The 25,690-nt window shown below is 32.6% G+C and overlaps 3 protein-coding genes and 1 long non-coding RNA gene across 4 annotated transcripts; 1 reads left to right on the top strand and 3 right to left on the bottom strand.

Annotated features, from left to right (window-relative positions):
- Positions 1-4,373: 4,373 nt before the first annotated feature.
- On the bottom strand, positions 4,374-6,393 carry LOC116405565 (secoisolariciresinol dehydrogenase-like). The gene is made up of 3 exons (XM_031889515.1): positions 6,360-6,393; positions 6,238-6,244; positions 4,374-5,358 (listed from the first exon to the last, which is right to left on the bottom strand). Exons 1-3 carry the CDS (start codon positions 6,391-6,393, stop codon positions 4,569-4,571), a joined length of 831 nt encoding a protein of 276 aa, XP_031745375.1. The 3' UTR covers positions 4,374-4,568.
- A 9,588-nt stretch (positions 6,394-15,981) lies between these two features.
- On the top strand, positions 15,982-17,215 carry LOC116401604 (secoisolariciresinol dehydrogenase-like). The gene is given in 3 exon segments (XM_031889513.1): positions 15,982-16,128; positions 16,242-16,681; positions 16,684-17,215. Coding segments are annotated over 3 exon segments (813 nt in total). The 5' UTR covers positions 15,982-16,093; the 3' UTR covers positions 17,022-17,215.
- Positions 17,216-20,135: 2,920 nt separating this feature from the next.
- On the bottom strand, positions 20,136-22,335 carry LOC116405562. The gene is made up of 3 exons (XR_004218678.1): positions 22,269-22,335; positions 21,397-21,864; positions 20,136-20,620 (listed from the first exon to the last, which is right to left on the bottom strand). It is a non-coding gene; the product is annotated as an uncharacterized LOC116405562 (long non-coding RNA).
- An 806-nt stretch (positions 22,336-23,141) lies between these two features.
- Positions 23,142-24,229, bottom strand: LOC116401681 (NAC domain-containing protein 89-like). The gene is given in 4 exon segments (XM_031889514.1): positions 23,142-23,225; positions 23,273-23,484; positions 23,487-23,525; positions 23,643-24,229. Coding segments are annotated over 4 exon segments (540 nt in total). The 5' UTR covers positions 23,848-24,229.
- Positions 24,230-25,690: the final 1,461 nt, after the last annotated feature.

The following is a 25,690-nucleotide window of genomic DNA, read 5'->3' as shown; positions in this document are numbered from 1 at the left end:
CTATCTCAGATAGTTGACTGATCGTTTAGATTTTGGTACACGATCTTGTAGTGAAAAAAAAAGAAAAAAAAAATGACATGATATGACGAACAAGTAAGAAATTCTAAAAGAGAAGATGAAAAACTGCGAATAAGAAGAAGTGGGAATATGAAGAAGATGTGCAGGAATTCAACACTCGTTCCAAGAAATTCAAAACCAACAAGGAAAAATCCAGAATTTATGGAAAAACAATAGTGACTTCATTTTTTTTTTGTTATATGTGCTGTAAATATTTTTGCGTTTTGTTCTGTATATGTAAATACTGATTTCTTTTTATTTTTCTCTACCCACGATGAAATTAAACTTATTACCGACAAGAAGATGATGAATGAAAGGATATCAAATTCTGCTTTAATTTTTTCTGTAAATGAACTAAAGAAATTTATGTTAGTTCAATCGGATTTGGCAAGATGTGGGATGTGGGAATCCCACGTTAGCTATTTTGTAGAAAGGTGGATGACTCTAAGCCTATAAAAGGAGTCCACCTCCTTTGTTTACAAATGTCCCATTCTAATAGACTTTAAGCTTTTGTGTATTAACTCAAACTAAATTCTCTTGGGAGAAAATGAGGAAATTAATGAAAGCTAGGTTCCTTCCACCTAACTATGAACAAACTCAATACAACCAATATCAAAGTTTTCAACAAGGGACTCGATCTATGGTTGAATACATTGAAGAGTTCCACTAACTAGGAGCTAGAACAAATCTGATGGAGAATGAAAAATACCTAATTGTCCAGTTTATAAGAGGACTACGGTTTGACATAAAAGAAATGGTTAAAGTTCAAACATTTCCTAACTTTATATGATGATATCACATATGCAAAATTTGTTGAAGAAAATTAAACTTAGTTCAAGAAAGACTACCCCTGAAATGTCTCTAGCAGCAGTGAAGCCATGGTTGTAAATTCTTCTTACTCAAGCCACAAGAGCAAGTGAAACATAAGACACTTGATTCAAATGGGAAGAAAGCTTAAGCAAATCCCAAGAAACAAATAGAAAATGTGTACCAAAAGGCCTAATCGAAATAATTTAAAACTTATGCAACGAAAATTAAGAGAAACAAACTTCACCAACTTCTTATACTTTTTAACAAGTAGGCGAGGCTAGATGCCATTGATTACAAACTATACTTACAGACCAAACAAAAATTTAACAACTGCACTTAACCTTATGCAAAACCATGTACATGATAAGGTTTGAACTAAAATTGACCCTCAGTAACTAAACTAATCACAAATTTTGTACAACAAACTTGAAGACAACAGTCAGGCTTGCAGATCACGACCACTACCTGAAAAGTGGGAAGAACATTTGGAAAGAATGAGCTAAAATAGCACAATGAGTGATGGTTTTTATTAAAACATGCATATTTGAAAAGAAAAAAAACAATTTAGTTTTAAACTTCGTCTTCAACATAGTAAGTCAGTTTACTTGCTATACCATATGAAACACAAGGAGGACCCTCTAACAGTCCTCATCTTGTTATAGCTACAATGAGGTGGGTAATCTCAAGAAATGTAGCCCTCTTCTCAGAAATCTCTCAATGAGAGAATACATAGGTATTTAATGATAACCTCTATCATAAGAACCTTTGTGCACATGTCATATCCCCGAAAGGGTTGCTATATATATACATCGTATGGTATAGTCTAAAACATTCTAAAATTATTCTTTACTTAAATACTTGTCAACATTTTAAATCTCATGCTTTGGAAACATTTTGCTAAAACAGTAAACTCAAGTAATTCATACATCAAAACATGCTTAAAACATTTGATAGATAATTAAATTAAAAAATCAACTTTCACTTTATCACTCACAAATAGTAGCTTACACTTTGGTCTGTAAATGTGTTTGTTCTTCTCTTGACCTGAAATAATGAGAAACAACTTTCAACTTTCATTTAATTTACTTAAAAATTTTCAAAATATCAAAACAACTTTAAAACATCGCTTTGACACGGCTGGCGCGTAGGGGTTGCCCGTGCGTGCTGGGCTGCTCGCGCTAACCTCACAAGAGGTTTACCACGCCCCGGGCATGCCTGCGCACAGACACACCGCGCCTCACTTGGCCCCCGTGTCTGACATCTCGTGCAGCCCTCCTAACGTGCCTTCTTGTCGTGTGTGCGTCTTGCGCATAGGTCGTGCATACAACGCCAACCTCCTCATCTAATAATCTCTCTGATCTAAAACGTCATGCCCAACTCGCCTAATCTTACCTTGTCTCTTGGCCAACCACCTCTATTGCTCATAAACTCATTTTCGGCCAGAACCTTATTTCCAATTTAGAGCTTAGTAACTGTAAATGCATAACTCAAATGAAAATACTTTCTTCGATAAAGTTGTTGAAAATTGTCTTTCTCACCTCAATATTTCAGTTTCAAATTTCAACGGATGAACTTTACAGCTCTCTAGAAGTCCACCTTGCTCAGAATCACCTGAATTCCGACCTTCCTCACTTTCTTCAACTTAAAATCAATCTTTCGTTACTCAAATTAAATCGGTAGCCCCAATATAGAAAATATATAGACTCAATTTAGAATATTTTGAGAGTAATTTCACTCAAAATGCACGAGTGGTTTGAGAGAAATGCACGTCTGAAGTAACCTATTAATAATGGAGCTTGCATGAAACTTTATTGACACCTCCTTTAGCCGAAATTTAATCTATGCATACACATGACACCTGGACTCCACTTGAACAAATCCACCTTTTCCTCTCCTCACCTAATCAAAACTCCAAAGTGTCAAGGACATGCCAAATGCCTAGCCTAATGACCAACTAATCTCTCATTGCATGACCTCTAACCTCACTTTGCATAGCTAACCTCCATGTCCTTCTCCCATGTCATGCTCTTCGCCAAGTCCTAACATCCAACTAACCTCTCTAGCTTTGCTGCAAATCTCCAAACGCCTAGCTAACCACTAAACAAGCCTTCTTTTGTCCTAAACGCAACCAAAACGCCAACTTTTAGAGGTTCACTCTGTCCTTCTCAACCACACATCAAAACGCAAAGATAACATCTTAAGAGGGAGGTTATCTTCTCTTCTTTTGCCGCCTAGCAAGCACCCTATTTGCCCACACTAATCTCTTTAGAGGTTTTCCTTCCCTTCTGGCACCTCAACAAAACCTCTAACGCTTAACCATAGTCAAATACCCAACTTTCATACTTAGCCAAATTTTCTCTTATTTCCTACCTAACTTTTCTCTTTATCTTTCAAAATTATTACTTCTTAATTTTTCTTCTTTCGTCTCCCACCACATACATAAAAATATCACTTCACAAGCTTACTTTCTTGTCCTAACTCCACTTAAAACTAATCCTTCCGAACTCTTGGAAAGATAATCTAAGTTCAATAAGATTCAAAGTTTACACAAGATGAACCGAAAAAACCCAAAACAATCGATAGTTGAATTTTTTTAATATTTTAGAAAATTTTAGTGATCGATCTCGCTCAAGATTGACTGAGAAAAACGCTTTTACGAGTTTTAAAAAAATGTGCTACTCTTAAAAACGAAAACCAAAAGTTTACTACTTTTGCCAATTTCTCATCTATGTTTCTTGCTAAAATTATTTAATATTTAGGGGCATTATTGCTTTGTTACAAATTCTTTTAGTGGCGCATATTAAAAATGTGTTGCTAATGATAATATTTTGTAACACATTTTCTATGCATTGCTATACACGATCTTTTACCGACAAAAATTACTTGCGTCACTAAAATTTTTGTAGTAATAATTTGATCAAATTAAGTCAAATATGTGAAAACATGTGAAAGAAAGTTTCATATATAAAAGATTTAATCTCTCTTTAATAATTTATTTATGGATAAAAACTATAATTAAATATTAGAAAAAACTGATCTTGAATGTACTCATAGGTATGTCAATTCATTTGTAAAGAGAGCTATTTTCATGAGTACTTTATACTTTAGATACAACAATCATCCCAAACCAAACTATTAGCAGATATATAAAAAAATTGTTTCTTAAAATAATTATGAATAACATCCAACTTTAAATCCAACTCTTAAAACCTATATTAGTAACATAGACTTTACGCCTAACAGAAGTCTAGCAAGCATTATATATCTATTTCATTAATAGGTGTTTATCAACCATTCAGTTTACCGTATTGATAAGTGTTTATATATCAACAATAGAGTTTATCATATTGATAGGTTATACTATATTTATCATTTTATAAAAAAATCATGGTTATATATCTAATTATTAGTTTTAAATTAAAGGGAGATGACAAAATGCAGTTGTGCCCTAAAAATATTAAAATACGTTTATTAAAAAGAGTATGCAATAAACTTAAAAACAGTACTTCAAGAACCCAAAGCTTTTATAATTATTGGATATTCTTATAATAATGTCAAACATAGAGAAATGAAAGGTACAACTAAAACAAGTAGTAATGACTTACTTGGGACATAAAACCACACAAAAAGGAAACTATAGGAATTAGAGAATTTTGAAAAGGACCAACTTTTGTTCTTTGGGTTTAATAATTATTTATATTTCAGTTACCAAATTGTTGATAGGAGCAAAGACCTTGGTTTCCTGCAGTGAAGCCTCCATCAAGAACAAAGTTATGTCCACTAACAAATCTAGATGCATCACTTGCTAAATACAAACCAACTTCAGCTACATCTTCTTTCCTTAAAATATCTCCACATTTGAAATTATGAGAATAAACATCAGGAAACTCATCACCATCTTTCAACTTAAAATGTTCTCTTGTCATTTGAGTTGGGACTACATGAGGTGACACACAATTCACCTTTATTCCATATCTTCCCAAATCAATAGTTGCATTCCTCATTAATCCCAACAACCCATGCTTTGAACTTGTGTAAGCATATGGCCCAATCCCACCAATGCTTGAACAAACACTTGCAGTTATAACTATGCTGCCTTGACCTGCTGGAATCATTGCTTTTGCTGCATGTTTTGTGCCTAAAAAGGCTCCAACTAGGTTGACATTGAGTACGTTTTGGAAGTCTGAATATTCGTTTTCGAGTATGTTGAACTTGAGAGCTCCTGGAATGCCTGCGTTGTTGAACATGATGTCTAGCTTTCCGTATTTGGAAACGGCGGTGTTAACGACATTTTCGACGTCGGTTTCTTTCGTTACGTTGCAGTGGACGAAGGAAGTAGATGAAGAGGAGAGATGGTTGGAAAGAGAGTTACCTAAATCGTCTAGGATGTCTGCAATTACAACTTTTGCTCCAGGATTAAAGAAGTGTTTTGCAATGGACTCTCCTATTCCTCTTGCTCCACCTGTGATTATTGCCGCTTTGCCTTCTAGTCTAACATACAGTGCACCAAATGTTTGAATTGTTAGATATTATTAATTATATGAATGTGAAAATGAATTTTAAAGCATTCTGCAATACGAATTGTGACATGTTTTGAACAATCTTGCTCTTACAGTGCTCCAGCCTTAACATCTCTGCCTCGTGGCAGATTCTTATGATGTCACGTATGTGTTTTAATTTTAATTTTCATTGCTTTTTATAGAAAAATTGTTTCATCTTTCTTTTATTTCTTTCTTTGCAACTTCTCTTCTTTTGCAAATATCAACCTTTCATTTTTCATTTCATTTTATCTAATGTTTTATCTTTTTTCTCCCACTTTGAAGCTACACCCTCATCGCTCCCACCATGAAATATGCAAAAAAAAATTCAGTTTATGTTACTATATGTACTGCTTGCGTTTATTTTTTGTCTTCTTTTAGCTCTTAATCCCAAGACCCCATAAATCTGAAAATTGAAAAGGTAGGATTCTTGGAGGAGATTGATGACAAAGTAAATGTTAGATGTAATTGGATTTTGTGTATTCTTCTATGGAAGTTGTTAGGGTTTTTATTATATTTGGACTAAAAAAAATGGAGGACGAATGACACTTCTACAACAAAACCCATAATTATTAATTAAAAAGTTGTTAAGATTTGTAGGGTTCGTTTTTGAAATTGTTCATAAACTTTGGAAAATTAATTTTAAAAAATCAAATGTGCTTTGAGAAAAGATAAAAATGGTGCAAATTGCAAAGCATACAATTTGTTTGTCTTGTCTTTTTTTTCCTTCCTATGGTAAACTTGGTTAAGGCACAAATTCAAATTCAAAGGAAGGGTTTAACGTGTATCATCAACTTAAACGTCAAAGATTAAAAGTTCAACTCAACTTTACCTGTTGTCTAGAAAGAATATTTCAAAAGAAGCTAATTAGATAATCATAAAACCAAAAATCAAAACCTTTTTTCTTTTTGATAATAAAAGGATTGCAAAGTTTTTGGAAGAGAGTAGACATACCTTCTTGCAGCAGCTGGAAGCAAGGGACGCCCATGGCTATGGCTTGCTGCTTCTTTGTCCAAAAGTAATATTACTTGTTCTCAAATACAATTACTATATAAACTCTTTAAATATATCTGGAATAGTGATGTCTAAATTAGCTGTTGAATCAGAGTGTACCTATTTTGTTCTCATCCATCCATTCAATTATTTTACTCTTCTGCATTTGTCCTCCACTCTATCATCACCAAAACACCTTCAGAAATGTCATTTTTAGGGACCAGAGACAATATAGAAATTAAATTATTTTTATATGATTTTATTTCTGTTGATGCCAAATTTTAACCAAACACGATGTATTTTATCTCCACGGACCAACAACACTAAATTTGTACTTTAGGAGAAGAGAGGCTCGCCATGCAACGAAATAGAGACAACATTGTTAATTGGTAAATAGAGGAGTAATTCGTCTGTGTGAAAAATCAGCTTGACAAGAAGTGGAACTTTACTCAAGTATATGTCATCCGTTGGAAAATTGTTTTAATTTTGTCATATTTTTCTATCTATTAATTCAAATTAGGATCCTTTTTTAAATTTTTAAAAAAGGGAGACAACAGTTAGTTGCTCTACTAACAAATCTATTTAAAGTTGATATCTTATCGATGAAACTTTGAAGTTACTCTAAATGGGTTGGAGTGGACATGTCGACGATCGTTTGATCGTTTGAATTTGATCTAAATTGGCTTTTTGGTGAACCATAAAGCCTAGAAATTTCCCTAATGTTATCCCAAAAGTACGTTTGGTAAGGTGTGTACGTAGCTTCCTATTATATATACTTGCAAAGGATCTAAAAAGACATTCTTCAAGATCTGCCTCATGTTGTCTAGCTTTAATGCTTTTTATTAACGTATCATCTACTTATAGTTTCTTGTTTTTTCCAATAATTAAGTGAAGCAAACATATTATCTACCAATCTTTGATATGTAGCTTTTGCATTCTTAAGTTCAAATGGCCATGAGACCATGTAGTAGTATGCACATTTACTTGTAATGAAGGAAAGCTTTCTCTTGGTATGCCTCATTCATCTTGATCTGGTTCTATGCATCCATGAAACTCAACATATCGTGGCCAACTGTTGCATTTGCTAAATAATATGTCATGAGAAAAGGAAAAATGTCATTTAGACAAGCTTTATTAAGATAAATGAAGTTTATGAACCTCCACCACATACTATTCGCTTTTTTTTACAAACACACTACATCAGACAACCATTGAGGGTAAATAAACTTCTCTAATAAATTTAGCTTTTAAGAAATCATTAATCTGAATTGCTGTTATCTCATTCTGCTATTGATTAAACATTATTTTTCGCTTTTACTTTACTAGTTTAAATACTTGTGCACATTGAGGCGATGTTGGTATCAATTTCAGGAATAATCCTCGTGTGTCGACCAAACAAATACATCAGTATTCTTCCTTAAGAATTTGATCAAGTTCTTTTATTTGTTTAGCTTCAGTTATGGTTCTAATATTTACGCTTTTATCCTCCTTGTGAGTGAGATTGGTTCCAAAGTTTCTACTTGCTGGCTTCTTTGGTTGGAGATTTGTTCCTTAATTACTTCTTTCTTTCAAGGATTTCATACTTTCTTCTGATTCAGATCTACCTTCAGTGAAATTTTTCAGGTCAGCCTCGGCTTCCTCCCTTCGATTGAGGATTTGATCATTCCTTCTTTTTTGTTTTTAGGATTTGATATTTTCTTTCGATCTGAGTCTTCCTCTCTTTAAAACTCAAGGAACGACCCCAGCCTCGACCTTGCCTTTCTTTCCTTTTACAAGAAAAATGATCGTTTTCTTTTATTTTAAACAAAATCATAACCTTTTTATAGCAAAATTGCAATTGATGATCATTTTAGGAATAATAATTAAGGATATACCAAAATTATCATTGATATACTTGGCCTCAACACTTTTGTATGCATTTTTCTTTCTTAGAAGTGTCAAATTTGGCCTCAATCGAACTAACATGTTTTAACTCACTTTTGCTCACTTCACCGTATTTCTGAAAGTTAAATTAACATGTTAGCATAACATAATCGAACTAAAACACCCTAGATTTCATGAATTATGAGGATTTAAAATTCTCCCTCAATTCTGGATGAAATTGGATGAAATCAAGTATGAACAACCACACACAAACGGTTGAATTTTGTGAGTTTGTGAGAGAAATGAGTTTATAAACAGTTCGAGACAAATCTTCTCCAAAATTCAATGAGATTCATCATCTAAACTATCAAACTAATGTGTGCATTGTAAAGCCAATACAAATGCAAAACACAATTGCATTACAATTTAACATTTAACATGCAATTAGTTAGTGGATTAGGTGGTAGAAAGCTTGTTGAACAACACCATTAAGCATAAAGCATATAGGTTATTCATCAACCAAGGGATAATTCCACCATCAAAGTCAACACATGCATGACTTCCAAGTTTCAAAACAACATTTTGGCTTTTTAACTTTTGACAAAAAAAACAAAAAAACAAAAACAAAATTCCTCTTTTTCAACTTGATTAATTTAATTTAATTAAATTTCACCCAATCCCGACCTATTTGAACTTTTTATATTTAAATCTCATTTAAATACCATTTCTTTCTCAACTTGAAATCGTTAATTATATTGAATATTATTAATGATTTATTTTCTCAACTAATTTGAGCAATTCAAAATTTTGATCCCTCTATTCTAAGTTTACATCCATAATAACAAGCTAGTAAAATGACCTAATGAACCAACGACCCAAAATTAACTAACTAAACTCTTTTAATCGAGTATATCAACATTCATTAATTAATCGAGATTGTCCACTATATCCCATAATTGTACTCTCCTCACTGTAGATATATATTTGTATCCACTTGTTACAATCATAATTAGTAAGTCTAGCCTTTACAAGTTGTTTGTAATTTCGGTTTGGTCATTTTACCATTTTACGTCTTAGAGTACATCTTATTCCTTAAGCCTAAGATTCTCTAATGAACAATTGGTTTAAGGTCCTACCTATAAAGTTAATTTCTCTCAAACCAAAAAGAGAGTGGGGCTCCTTTACTCAAGACCTAGAGAGTCAACACTTAAGGGAACATCTTATTTAGTAACCTTAAAAATGGATAAAAATGAATTATGTTTTGCAACGTATATTCTCATTTATCACTACTACAAAATTGGTAATACTTGACGTTTTTCAATGTGTCAAGTAATTCAGTGTCAAGAATAAGGGAGGTTTACTTGACAGTTTTTAAGCGTCAAGTACAATTATACTTGACTGGTAAAAAATGTCAAGTGTATAAGATTACTTGACGCTTTTTACGCGTCAAGTAATCCAGTGTCAAGAATAAGGGAGTTTTTTGTTTGACAGTTTTTACGCATTAAGTATATAAGTTTATTAACGTTAAGAATTTGTTTATTCTTGATACGTTTTACATGTCGAAGACTTTTTTTTTTCAAATGAAAAAAAGTACAATTTGAAATACCCATATACTATTGCACCTGTTTTGAAGTCCAACAATGGTATACAACATGATCAATTGAATTATTTATATTTCTTGAATCAACTTACCTCCAATCAATTAACTAACAAATTTCATATATATTATTGAACATATACATATAGTTCGTCATTACAATATACTTACAACATAGAAACATATTGTTCTTATTCATATTACAAAACGAACGAAGTTATGAACATTGTTTTTAATCATAAAACACAAAATATATATAGTAATAAGAAACATAGACATCACCCTCCTGCAAGCACCACAACACTCTTAGATAACTACAAACTCATCAAAATCTCAACGGTTGTTATCCTCAACTCCTTGAAATCTACAAATGAAATAAGAATATAACATTAATTAAAACTAAGAACTTTAATAACTTCTAACTCCAACTGGCATATAACAACGAGGACTTAAATGTGAAGAACTATAAAGACTGGGTCAACAAAAACCTATCTAACATACCAATCAATTTTCACATCTAAACTCAGAAATGCACCGTTAAACCATAAAGATCCAAGGACACCTGATATAATTTATGTAACCTGAAAACAAACAGTCGAAAAGGAAATTATCAGGCATCAACACAACCCAACTCCAAATCCATAAACATCGTGCTATAGCTAACATTCAATAGGAAAATTAAACACAGAATAAATCTACAAATTTAAAAAATGCAAGCCAAATAGCAACAGAGAAATAAACAATAGACATCAAAACGAGGCTAGGAAACAGAAGAAAAAAAAAGTCGGATCTAATCAATTTGAACATTCAATGAGGTGGAAGTACCAAGAAAATCAACATCCAAAAGAAAGAGAAAACGGCAGGAAAACAAAAAAGAAAAGAGGGAAAAAGAAGTGCCAAATCTCTGCTTAAAGAAAATGTCAACATATGAATGGATACTTTAGTCCCAATACAGTCCAATAACAAATATATCTAATCATTAGCTACAAAGTATATAAAAAAAAGTTTCAGAAGTACAAATACTAGAGCAACAATCAACACAGATAAATAGGGAAGGAAGCAATGTTTTTATGTTTATTGAGAGGACAATTGATTCCAAATCCTTATGAGTACAGAATCTATGTGGTACAGAAATCACAAAACCACAAGAATATTTGAAAAAGTGAAAAACTTAGTCATGACCGTTTCTAATTATAGAACTACAAAAAAATCATGAGATAATAGAAAAGAAAAAAAAAAGACCAGTAATACACAAATTTCAATCACAAAACATTTAATCACTTAATCAGCTCTTGGTTGACCATCTCGAGAGGAGAGAATAATACCAACAATAAGCCCATAAAGAGCAAGTGCTTCCGCGAAATTTAGAATGAGAATGATCCCAACAAAAAGCTTAAGTTGCTGTGCATTGGCCTTGTTGAAGACAAATTCATTTTAGATGCTTCCATTCTATGGTTTGTAGTTTGTTTTATCCAGAAGATTTGAAGTTGAATATGAATTGTACACATCAAAATCAAGAAAAATAGAAACTAATGACAAGAAGACACTTCAAGGCATGTTTGGGAGAATGTAATGTGTAAGTTCATGTTTGGATTAAGAGAAGAAAGTTAAAAAAAGAGAGAGAACATATCAGATATTGTATGATATTCAATCAGCTATGTTGTCTGGATATTTGGCCAACAATATGCAACCTTCCACAAGGATTTGATGTATACATTCTCGAACCTTTGATATTAAATCAACAATGCCCCTCAAATTTTCAGCTGAATAATTAACTCAAATTAAGTAATTGACAATTCCCACAAATTTCCAACATGATTTAATCTAAAGTACGACCAAAATATAATCAATATCAAATTGATAAATATAACTGTTCAAGAAATAAGTGAGCAAGTCAGGACGATTTTAATGTTCATGTTTACTCAAAATTAGCATCGAAACCTTAGTTTATTGACTTTAAGTTTATAGTATCAATAACGACTTTTTTTAATAGAATATGCTTACAAAATCGTAAGTTTTAGGACGTAAATTCTAACATATAACACATTCAAATTCAATCATTATCTCAAATTCAATCTAAAATTAATTCTTAAATCCCAAAAACAATTCAAATTCAATATTAAAACATACACTGACTCCACAACTAAATCCTAAAACTAATTCAAAATCTAAATCCTAAATCTAAATATAAACGAAAGATAAAACTAAATTATAACCAACCCAAAACTAAAACTAACCAAAACTTACGTGATATAAGAGCAGTGGAGGCATACACGACAAACGGCAGTGAGCGACAACAACACGTGGGCGGACAAATGAACTTCTCTTCTTCTCAATCTCTCTCTTGTTTTCTTTCTCGTTAAGTTCTATATTTTAAAGAACTAAATGGGGGTTTTTTATAGGGGAACTCTCGACGCATAAAGAAAACGTCGAAAGAACCCCTATTATCGACACCATTAGTAATGTGTCGGTAATAAAACCCCATATTACCGACACATTACTAATGGCAACAAGAATAATTATCCACGTTCTCGATGCCATGCAATTGACATTAGAAGAAACGAGAAATATTATTTAATTGTTTTCTTTCCCTCGACGCTATGAGTGCACACATCAAGAATATCCAATACATTTTCGACGTTCTGATGCATGGCGTCAGAAAAGATAAAAAAGTTCGACATTTCTCTACACCGCGTGGAGGAAAAGGAAACTATTATTTAATTGTTTAACTTTCTTCAATGTGTATGCGTGCGGTGTCGAAGATGGTCTCACTTTTCCCGACATCAGAAGCAATACGTAGGGATAGATTGATGCTCTTGACGCACACCCGACGACGTCGACGGAAGGTCTGTTTCCCAACGTCTCTTTCCTCAACGAGATTTTGTGCATAGAGAGAACTCCGATTTCTTGTAGTGGCATGACCCATATTTTCATTTCTTGTAACAAAATACATTCAACATTGCAACAACAAATTAATAAAAAAAAATGTATTCATCCCCTAATTCCATCAAAATAGATTGAATAAGAATTTTGTAGATTTTGTTTCCTAAGCTATTAGTTTTTAACTTGACTATACAAAAACTATTAAATACACGAAAAGGGCTTTGCTTGGTCAGTTGGTCTTCACAAAAGCTGTCATTTATGTCGCCTTTGAAATATATAGATTCGAAAAGGAATATTGAAATCCAATAAGCACACAACATGATTAAGCAAATTCATTTGCAAAACTTTCAAGTCTCATATGCTATATATATATATATATATCTACTCAAAACCTATAAAAAGTGTGTAAAATGTATCTCAAAGTGCATGCCTTAAAAAAACCATATGAAGTTTTCAATAACTGCCCAAATGGACCTAATAATTGGATGAATTTCAACCCTATATGCTCTAAACCATCCTCAAAGATCTGGGAACCTTGAAACAACTTTTCCAAACGAAATTAAAGGCTTTGTATCCTTCTTTAAAGTATTTATGGATATAGTCACATCATCATTTTGTTAAATAGCTAATGAAATTCTAACGACATGGATCAAAGTCAAATTTGTAAATAAATCACGCCTACATATTACCTAACAAACTTGGGTCATAATCTATTTCAAGTCTCATCAAATGTTAACTAAACCATGGTATAAAACTTTTGAATCCCAATTCTAAAGATGCCACCAACTTTAGTGATTTCCAGCTGTTAGCATTAAGGGTTAGTTGCATAAGTGACAAAAAAAAAAAAAAAAAAAAGCCTAAAATAATAGCATATATAACACAATAATAAAATAATTATATATATAGCACAAAGAATAGTAAAAAACTAAAATACCCACGTCAAACCACCGTTTTGGATGTTTTGTGCAGAATTTTTCAAATTAAAATATAACTGATAGCTTTCAATTTGAGAAATGATTATTTCACACACTTTTTTTCAATGTTTTCACATTGAAAGCTATGACTATTAGCTACAACTAGTGAATATGACTGATAGTTGTTATCGGTTGTTATCACTGATAGCTACTACTAGTGATAACTTGTCACCATTATAAGTAAATGTAAAAAATTATATATTAAGTTTCATAAATATAACAAAAGGACAAAATAGTTAAGGCTAGTACAACTAAATGAAAAAACTCATTATATTTGGATAGTCAAATCTAAACGATTGTGTAAAAAAAAAAAAATCACATCTAAACGATCCTCCTGTATCAAAATCTTTTGAAAAAAAACTACCAAAATCTAAACGATCGTGGACAAAAAAATTGTTTAGATTTGACTGTCCAAATTTAAACAATTAAATGTAAATGATCATTTACCAAAATAGTAAAGTGTAAATGATCTTGAAAAAGAATCGTTTTAAAATCTAAACAATCATATAGGAAAGAATAATCAAATCAAAACGATCGTTTATCAAATATATTACGCGCCATAAATATCAATTAATCATGAATCTTTTTTTGTATTTCTCACAATGGTCTGTAAATTTTTTCTATTTTCGAAATTGTTGTATACAGCCTAAGTATTTGAGTATTTAGTGGGTCGATTTTAGATCGATTAAGTTATTGGAAAAATGAAAAGGTACATGTGGATAAGAAAGAAAATGTAGGGAGAGAAGGGTTTGAATCATTTTGTGTGGTTCACCTTAATTCCCATAAAAAAAATCTTTTTTCTTCACTGACACCCAAAATTATTTCACCTTAAAACATTTCATAATAAATAAAATTCTATCTCAAAATTGCATATCCAATAGATTAGGAATCCAAGGTTGAGTCTTGTGTGTAAGCATTCCTACTGTTCTTAGAATTTTCAATATCCTCAAAATTCAACCAACTCTCGATTAAAAGATTCCTTTAAATAATTTGCATTTATCTTTGTTACCTTATTATATTCACATTTTTTATAGGTTTGAAGTCATGACAAAAATAACTTACGCAATAATATCAAATGCACATTATTGAGACTACAAATTTTGGTATGTAAAAAGTGAATTTGGTTTATCAATTACCTAGCTATATAGTTTATAATTTTTATATAAGTTGGTTTACTTTGTTGTCATATTAAAGGTATATTAGATATACAATTTATCATTACAATTTTAATAGTTCATGATTTATGTTCAGAGATAGGTTTTGGTGGTGAACCTTACACTTGCTTTGCAATCTAGTATAAGATGCCTTGTACTTGCTCTATGATATGGTATAAAATGTCTTTTGCTTGCATTGTAATGTGGCATAATTGGAAGACATGTTATGCGTATATGGAATTGATGATGTTTGTTGAATGCCTTGAGATTTCTCTGCACAACCATGACTCGACAATGAAAATGTATGAATGAAATCTCAGTTGAGTTAACACTCACTACAATTATAATTCATTTTGATTTTATGTTTTACTATATATGTTGAATGGCTTACCTGAAGAAAAGATGAACTTCTGAAGACTTTGTGAACTAAGTGGATCAATCAATATTATATAATAGAAATTATTCTACGAAAAAGACATATACCTTTGCCATAGAAAAAACACATGTAGCTTGTAAAAAAATTCAAATATTTGTAAGAAAATGGTTGAAGACACGTCTTTATATAGTTTGAAGAAAATAAACCGTTACAGAGTTTTTTGAAATCTCATCCTTCAATATAAATTTATAATATTTAAAAATTAAATTACTGAAATAAATAGATAAAAATTTATAATATTTAAAAATTAAATTACTGAAATAAATAGATAAAAATCTTTCATTATAGAAAGTTAAGAATTTGAGAATGAAGTTAAGAATTTGAGAAAATCAATAGTTAATATTAATTTTTATTCTTTATATTAAATAATTATTGAAATAAATAAATAGATAAAAACATTTGAAGAAAAATTCTTTTAAAAAACTCATCAAATATAAATGACTTTTTTTTAAAATTTAAACAATAGCTTTTTTTAAAAAAATATAAGATAATATAAATGGTGAAGGTAGAATCTTTGGAAAAAGATTTGTTCTCTAAAGCCACTTTTAATACGGTAAGAATTTGTAAATATGTTTGTTCATTTACAAACAACCAATTAAAATAAATAGCACATTTGATTTTTTTCTTCTTTTTTCGTTTGCTTTCTTTTTCTTCAAACATAATTATTTGAATTTGGCCCACTGACTTTGGTGAAATGGAAACAAATTCAAGGGCATTGGGTTCTATATATAGTAAGTTCATGAAGAACAAGGATAGAAGGCAGAGATAGATCTTATATGTGAGCAGCCATGAGTATCCAATTGCTTCCCGCCATTGCAAGAAGGTTTACTCATTATTTTACTCTTTTAACTTCTCCAAAACACACATGTTATTGTTTGATTATGATTTCTACAACCAATAAAACTTTCTTTATTTCTTTACTTCTATACATATTAGACTTGAAGGTAAAGTAGCCGTAATCACTGGTGGGGCTAGAGGAATTGGGGAACAAACAGCGAAGCTCTTCTTCAAGCATGGAGCCAAAGTGGTTATTGCAGACATTCAAGACCATTTAGGTCAAACACTATGTAAGGATCTCGGTCAGTCATCTTCTGTCTTCGTTCATTGCGACGTAACAAAAGAGAAAGACGTTGAAACTGCGGTTGACACGGCAGTCTCCAAGTACGGAAAGTTAGACATCATGTTGAACAATGCAGGAGTTTTCGAAGAATCTCCAAACTTCGACATTCTGAAAGATGATCCATTAACCTTTCAGAGAGTGGTGAACGTCAACCTGGTTGGGGCCTTTCTCGGAACGAAACACGCAGCACGAGTAATGAAACCAGCGGGTCGAGGGAGCATCGTGACGACAGCGAGTATATGCTCGGTGATTGGGGAATTGGGACGCATGCTTATACAAGCTCGAAGCATGGGGTGTTGGGATTGATGAGGAATGCAGCTGTGGATTTGGGAAGATATGGGATTAGGGTAAATTGTGTTTCACCAAATGTAGTGCCAACTGAAATGGGAAGGAAGTTGTTCAAGGTTAAAGATGGTGGGGAATTTCCAAGTTTCTACTGGAGTTTAAAAAATGGAGATATTTTAAGGGAAGAAGATGTGGGTGAAGCTGTTGTGTATTTGGGGAGTGACGAGTCCAAGTGTGTGAGTGGACTCAACTTGATTGTTGATGGAGGCTTTACTGTTGTCAACCAAGCTCTTTGTTCCTTTCGTTCATAAGTTTGAGTCAAGAAGAATAAATGGTATCCCACACCATATACTCAAATAGAGAAGGCACCTTATACTTCTCATTCTCTAATTGTTGTACTCTATTTTCTTTATGATACTAAGATTTCTCACGTTTGAAGTAATATTATTATTAGAAAAACTATTGTAAATGATATATAAATCTATTGAAAGTATTACTAAAAAAAGTGTCACACCCACTCCCAAGACCTCCTCATACAATCAAGTGAAGTGTGTATGCCTAGACACTTAACATCTATCTCACGCCACAAGCTAATACGTTGGACGCCTAGTACTATCTCATGCCACAAGCGAATTTTACTACTCGCTTACTCTTTCAGGCGTATCATAGACTAAGCTAACTCAACGGAAGACTTCATTAAGAGGAACTCTTATTCTAACCGAAGGCTAATATGTATTAAGAGTTTACAAAATGTCAATGTCTAGGTAAAATGCAAGTACCAAAATTAAAGCTTAAGTTACAAATAACTGAATTACAAAATATCCCTCCCCTTCGCTTAACAAATTTAGATGTTGTGCGACGAAACTGATGGTTACTAACAAGAAGATGTTACGTAACAAGGCACAACAGTCGATCAAGACACAGCAGGTCAAGCTGAATGTCCTTCGCTACCTAGAAGGAAAGAAAACAAAACATTTCAAGAATTAGACAAAATGTCTAGTGAGTGAGGATTTCTTCAATACATTTCATTTTAATAAAATGGTTTTCACATAAACGACACATATATATCTTAAATAGAAATTCTATCAAATGACAAAAACATTTAGAAAAAAACAACTCATGACACCTATTTTTTGTATATTGCGAATATGACAAAATTAATGATATCAGCTAGATGACAGTCAGACTATCAAATGGCTATTAGATGATAATCATAGGGTTATCCGCTTTTAAATTTGTTACCATTTTATGCAATTTAGAAAATGTAGTGACATGAACCCTATTATTATAATTTTTTTTTTAATTTTTGCAAGAGCCCCTCTCATAAACTTGAAATTCATTTCGCAAGCTCAACAAATTTATCAAAATATGCGGTTCAAAATCTAAAAACCATTTCATTGCCTTAAGCAATTTCAAACACTAAAATCCATATCACAACTATCATCCTTTATCTACGGGTTTGCTTTCATATTAATTGAAATATATTTTTGGTCTTACGATATGTTAATTCTTGATGATTTTAGAGAAATAGTTAAAGAAATATATAGTTTATAGGGATAGTAACTTCGTTTTAAATATAGTTTAAAAGAGTTGAGAAAAAAATATGATTTTAAAGAAAGAGAGTAGAAAAAATGATATAAAATAATTTCTTATAATATAATTTTGTTGTAGTTGGGGAGAAACTAACAATTTTTCTTTCTTCTTCTTCCGTTTTGGAGATGGTTCAAGTTCAACGTCGATTTTCTTATTTCTCTTTTCTCTTTTGTTACATTTTATTTTATAAGATTTGAATTGTTTTATTATAATAAATTTGTAAAGTAATTTTTATAAAATTTATTTTTTAATCACATTTACAACTATATTTTGTTGTGCACAGTTCATGTGAATATGTGATATTAAATTTTTTTCAAGCGACATTCATATAAAATTGTTACAATGTATCAAGAACGAATAATAAGTAGATGATTTGAGACTCATTCTTATATTTGATAGGAACTCTTTTGCAGAAAAACAAAATTATTATTTTTTTTTTTGTTGATTGAATTGTTAAAAAAAATTGTTTTCTTCTAGATATTTATAACGTTCTTTCCTTGTTGGATAGAATCATGAGATTCAATTAATAATTTTGCCTATATGTTCATGTGAGTTTAAGTACAGGCAAGTAGGAAGATGGTGAGAGGGGCGGCTGGATACTAAAAACAATTGAGTTAAATTTGGAAATTTGATCACATGTGGATATGAGTGCAAAAAACCGCCTTTGTTGACAAGTACTTCCTAGAAGTCGTAGTGTAGTGGGCATCCATATTATCTTTAACTTGAACCACTCACTAACTTTCAATGCTTTCGTGGTTGTAAATAACACAAGATTTTGTTTTGATCTTCTTACTAATAATATAATTATGTTCTCCTCCGACTCCGTCTGCAGACTGTGCGGCCAATCACGTGGCGATCACTGGGCCACTGCCGCGAGTCCCATCTTAGGGTCATATAGGAGAGAGCACTTATTTTCTGGTGTTTTGTTCTTGGCGGGGGGGTTTGTGTGGATGATGATGCTCCCCTGTACGACCTACTTCCACTTCTCTTCCTTCATTTTTTTGTTCAAATATATATTAATTGCAGTAGATGATTTTGATATTTCGCTATTTACACGGTTATCTCATATGTTAAAAGATTAATTGAAAACTCGTACCTTATGACGGTGTTTCGCCTCAAATCTGATAGAAATAAATGGTTAATTAATTCATTTAAATCCTAAATTCGGTATAAATTATAGCCATATTTTCAGGAAATGTTGTTTGCAAATACACTATTCGTGAATTTATTGTATTCTATCTCATTTTTTAACTACGCAAATACACTATATTTGTTGATATATTACAACAGACACCTTATGTTCTTTTATTGTGACCAATGCATTGATAACAATGACCTTTAATTTGTTTGTGTTAATTTGTCAATTCTTCAATAAGTGTATACCTACTTTGATTTTACACCTTTGGAGAGATTGCATTATCAAATATCATCCCCATCTTTTGGAGTCTTAATCATAATTGCAAATTATTAGGGTCAAAATAAGGAAAATTATAACAAATAGTATAATCAAGAATACACTAGGAAAATATAGCAAATATTGATCAATCCTAAATATAAAATGTTTTAGAATTTCAAGTTTATCCTTGAATGTAAGCGCTTTCATCATTGATAGAAGCTATCACAACACACTTCTCAAATTGAAAACTATCAATGATAACTGCAACTCATAACACATTTATCAAATTGAAAATAGCTGCACCATTGATATCAACTATCATTGAAATTGAAAGCTATCATTGATAGCAACTATCGATGATATTCATTGATAGCAACTACTAGTAATAGCAACTTATGGTAGTTATTAGTTTTGTGTTTGGCATGAGTTTTTAGTCTTGTACCAATTCTGTGTTATATATATGCAATTATTTTATTCTTGTGTTACATATTCTTTTATTTTTGGTATAAATGTCATATACAACTAACCCTGAAAATAAAAAGGTAACTAAAATTGGTTGAGAATGACTCACATTACTCTTAGACTTGAGAACGACAAAGGCACATGGTAGTAGGACATTTCACTTGTCCCACATTAAAGAATTAAGAAGTGAAAAGATGATATCTATAAAAGACGAGTGGTGATACTTTATATGTTACCACTTTACGAGTTACGACCATCGTTTCGCTCAACTATCATCATTCTACTTGCGCCAGCCAACGCTATGACTCCTCCACGACACGTTTGATTGCTACTCTCTCTCTCTGGATTCCTCTCTCATCAATTGTCGTCTTCATTTTACTCTTTATCACTTGTCTCTAGTCATTGCTCTGCTGCATGGAAGATGTCTCGTATCTTGCGATCCTCGTTGGAGGGGGTTCACTGTAGAAAAGATAAGAGGTTGCAAATGGAGGAGAAGAAAAAGGAAGATAGGGTTCCACTGTTGGCAATTTGGAAATAATAAAAAATGAAAAATAGGATTTCTTTAAACAAAATATAGCAAAATCCAATCCAATCCATTCAACTCAAAATTCTCTTAAAAAATTTTACTATATTTTAAAAATAGTTTCATTTTTTTTTCTTTTTTACTATTTATTAAGAATTTTTCTAATCCAACATGCCCACGACAATACAGTTTCCATTAATAAAAATTATAAAAGATAGAAAAATTTAATAAGAGTGAATGTGTCAAGGTTAAATTGGTTCCAAACTTATGCAGAAATCTGATAATGAAATATAATTTAAGTTTAGGCTGTTTTGTTAAGCAAAGTTTCATTATTTTATCATTCACTTCTATTAAAAACACACATAATTTGATTAAAAATTCTATGTAACCACTGTATTAAATAAGAAGTTAGAAATAAAACACAATTTTCAAAAACCATGAAATAACAAAAAAACAAAAACCGTGTTGGTAAACATTTTTTAAAAAATTATACCAAAAATTCAAAAAAAAAAATCATAAAATCGTTTTATTTTTAAAACTTGAGAGGAAATTGCAAATTATTATGTAAAAATTAATTTTAAAAATCTATATACTGCTGCCCTAAAATTATATAAAATCGGCCTAAAATTATCAAGAAGTTAATATTAATGAAGTAAGATGACAAAAATTGACACTTTGAAGATATGCTTCGCTTGGTTACAGAACCTCTTACATTAGCATGCCATAGGAAGATCAGCAGAGTCCCTTGGGTATACCAAAAACCTCCCATCGAGACATAAACAAAGCCATCAAAATCAACAAAACAAATATCACAACTCGAACATAGTAGCCAAGCGAAATGCTACCACAAGAGTCAGTGTTCATCAACCGGCTTTGACATACTTCTGTGGAACACAACCTTGCTTTCTCAACCTTGTTTCTGCAATCACCAATTTTCGTACTTTCTAGCTTCTTTCCTCCAGTCGCTTCTCTCTTTTTCAATCTGATTCTTCGATTGGCGGAGCCTTGGTTCGGTAGCCATTCGAAACCATCGCTTCCCTCGCTGCTGGGATCTTCTCTCTGTGTCTGATCTCTGGAAAATCAGTGGTAAAGGATCCAAAGCACCATCCAAAGGTGCAGTGTCCAGATTTATAATATCATCTTTTAGTATGTCGGAGTAGAAATCATCAGAGCCACAATCCTAAACACAATTAAGCGTAACTTTAGTACTTGATATGCTGGGTAGATAGAAGAGAAAATACTTAGCACAGCAGTTTCATTTACAAAAAATTACCTCAATCAATATATAACCTTTTTATTTTTCTGATAAATAATCTCATTTTCCCAATTCTAATTGGGAGATTTAATCAGTTGAAGTTCTAAACAAACCTAACACGGTCCAATCAAATATATAGCTTAAAAATCCAAACCCCTTCACCCCATTTAGAAGATGAAATAAAATTGAGAATCTGTAGTCTACAGTTTCCAGCTTAAGATTAGTAAAAGGAGCACCTAGGAATTTTTAGTTCTTTTGGAATAGAGTACCTAGAAAATTTTAGAGCCATTACACAAATGAAGTGCGAAGAACAGGATGTTGGAATTTACCTTCTGATCATGATCACCTGAATCCACATGTGTAGTTTCGGCTGCATCTTTTTGATTGGATTCAGTAAATCTACCTGCTCACTAGAATGAGCTTGCAACAAGGATAAATTCATTTGGCTAGAAGAAGCTCGGTTTGAGCAACTATGTTGACGAAATTCATTATTCCTCCTGAGGCGGCAAACAACTAGAAAATCCTGCACCATACGAAAGATAGTTCAATCATCATATGAAACTTCCAAGTACTGCAGCAATTCATCCAGTATTCCATTTGTTGCAATTGAAAAAGATGTTGGGAGAGTATACTACAGTTCAACCAACTACAAAATATATCACAGAGAATCATGAGTGGAAGGCTATTCCTGATGTGGTATATGGATACCAGAAGAATAAGGCAGGAGGGTTGGGCAGTTTTACTAAGTTGGAAAGGATTGCCAAGGCACGAGGCAACGTGGGAGACTTATGAAGAGATTCAGCAGTTGTACCCGGATGAAACAGAATGTGTATGCAGAATGTGTCTTTGGAATGTCAACTTCGTGGACTCGAATTTGATGATATCCATACATACAATAGGCCCAATTTCGAGAAAAATTTTGCCCTAGGCAACTCATCCAAAAGCTCTTCTATGACTAGAATAGGAAATTTGTCAGATATTGTCGATGCGTAGAAGGCACGATAGTTGACACTAAATCTGCAGCACTGTCCATTTTTACCAACAGAGCAGCAACACAAGTCTAGCATAAGGCTCATTTCTACAAATTTTATTCAGCACGGAAACATGCAACCAAGTGGTTTGCCCTAACCTCTACAAATTTCTCCATGAAATTTAACAGCATGGTGCACACATCACCATAATTAAAAAAATTAAAAGCTTGTCTAGGAATTCAGATAAAAGAAGCCACAAATTTGAATGAAAACAATTTTGCTCCAAGAACCATCATCATTTTCGTAAGTTGAAATCTACAAAAACATAAGCGAATTGTAATTTAAAAACATGAAGAACTTACCTGAGCTTTATCTCTTTGTGTTATATTCATGCATAATCCACTCTGTCCTTTCCCCTTTAGGTGCACGGCCAGTATAAAAACCAGAGTCCTCTTAGTACCAATAGTGTTAGAACCTGACTTTACATTACGTTCTTTCCCTGTGGCTTTCCAGTAGCCTAAATCGGTAGCTCTCCTCGTCTGATTACCGTTTGGGTACTTCTTTCCACGAGGGAGAAGAAAAACCACTCATTATCTGATTGAATGATAGACTTGGCTAATTACAATAAGAAAAAAAAAACCACTAATCATACACCAGGAAGGAAAAACACCCAAACGAATTGAAAAGAATGAAGCAGCAAAGATAATTCAGACCATTAAAAGCAGAACTGACCAGGTAAGTCCCAGGGTTCGTACTTGTAAATTTCAACGTCCGCAATGACTTCAACGCTCTTCTCATACCCTTCCAATTTCTTCTTGAGGTAAAACGAAATCAACTCCTCATCAGTCGGCGAAAAGCGAAAACCAGGAAACATAGACGAAACCGCCATTGAAAGCTGCACTTCCCTAGAAACCCGATTCTCAGCAGCAGCAGCCATTGCCAGGTTTCAAGGTCGTATCGAAAAGGGAGAAAACAGAGGAAAAGGAAAAGGGATAGGTCAGAGAAGCATCATCTTGTTCGTGGGTTTGAAGTCGGGGGGGATTTGGTTGAGGCATTTTGAAGGATTGAAGAATGTGGATGACGCGTGGGGGGTTGAATTAGGCGGCGGAAAAAACGTGTATGTTGTCAGGCATATCTGGACAGTCTGATCGGAAATTGATGGCTCTGTTGGCGCCATTGCAATGGCGACAAGCTTCTGTGTTGGAGGGAAATAACGGTGGAGTTTTGGATTCATCCACGTTGTAAGCAACTTGTAGAGTTGTTTGACGAGGACTCCCTCTTCTTCCGTCTTAAATCTTACCTTATTGGTCATCCCCATCCTTTTCTGCCTCCATCATTAGGTTCTCAAATTTTAATGGAAAATTTTATAAAATAGTACACTTTTACAGCAAGTAGCACATTTTCAAAAAACAAAATTAAGATTTTGTTTTATTGGTCAATTTCGATTGATTTGGACATCGAGATTTTTCATAAATTTTTTTAAAAAAAATTGTTTCAACTTAATTTCTTGGTCCATCTCGGTCGAGATCAGCACCAAGATCGTGTGTTTTCTTTTAATTTCAAAATAAGTGTTGCGCTCTTTTTAGTCGAGACTAAACAAGTTTGCTCCCAAAATCGAGGACAATTCTCTAATTTTTGCTTCTCGAAATTTCAAGAAGTTGTTCTCAAACTTAAATCTCTAAAAGTGAATTACTTTGAACGATTATGTAGTTTAGGGTGAATTTTAGTTTATGTTATAGTGTTTTCTGTGAAATATGAGACAGATGGAAAAATATGTAGTTGGTTTTCTGTTGTAGTTGGATGTAGAACTATATTTGACATTAATGCATGTAGTTTCCTTCAATGAATCTTGGCAACTTCATTAATGGGTTGTGTAGATGAGGAACCTCGATAGAGATTGTCCCGAGTTTTAACACAGATTACTATTTGTGCTTTGTTTACATGTGTTTTTTGTTTTGCAAATGTCTCTTGTCACCAAGATCAACGTTAAAGACTTACTCCTAGTCAACTTGACATGTTGTTCGCATTCAGTGAAGATTGTGTCAAATATAAAAAATAAGTTAACACCTAGGCAAATACACATGTTTAGAAAAACCTTATTCGGTCATTTCCTGGACATTAAGCCGGTGTTTAATGGACCTCTTTGCCATTACATACTTTGAGGAGAGGTGATGATGGACAGGACAACATAATTAGTTTTAAACTACTCGGTTAAAAGGTCTCCTTTAAGCGGGAGGATTTTGATATCAACACAAGGTTTAGGTTTAGGTTAGGACGTCCCGTTCAATTTAAATAGAATAAAGCCCTTAGGTTGAGACAATAACACTTGTTATAAGTTGTCTTTCCATTCTCCTTTTATATTAATATTTCCTAAGTTGTAAAAAAAATAAGTTTAAATCTAATTGTCAATTCTTTAAGATTGATTTGTTTTAATAAGGAAATTGAAACAAAATTTGGTTTGGAATAAGACTTGAAAATTTGAATGTTGTAAGAAGGTAACTAAGGGAAAAAAAGGTAAGTTTTACCCTCGAGATTATATCTTTCTTCTTAAGTCCCACTGATCCACTATTGAACAATTGGTTTTAGGTCCAACCTATTAATCGAATCTCTCTCGCGCCAATGAGAGGGCGGGGGCCTCTTGTTCAAGACCTGGATTTAGTCCTTAAGGGAACAACCTATCTACTAACCCTGAAACTGGTAGGAGTGAATTACATCTTGCACCATATATCTCTAGCTATCCACCCAATCTTACCCCTGAAATGGGAGGCTTATTGGGTCAG

This window comes from Cucumis sativus, unplaced genomic scaffold (genome assembly GCF_000004075.3).
Source record: "Cucumis sativus cultivar 9930 unplaced genomic scaffold, Cucumber_9930_V3 scaffold118, whole genome shotgun sequence".
In the NCBI taxonomy this organism is placed as follows: domain Eukaryota; kingdom Viridiplantae; phylum Streptophyta; class Magnoliopsida; order Cucurbitales; family Cucurbitaceae; genus Cucumis; species Cucumis sativus.
Note: the sequence above shows the minus strand (reverse complement) of the source record. Positions and strands in the feature narration are given on the sequence as shown.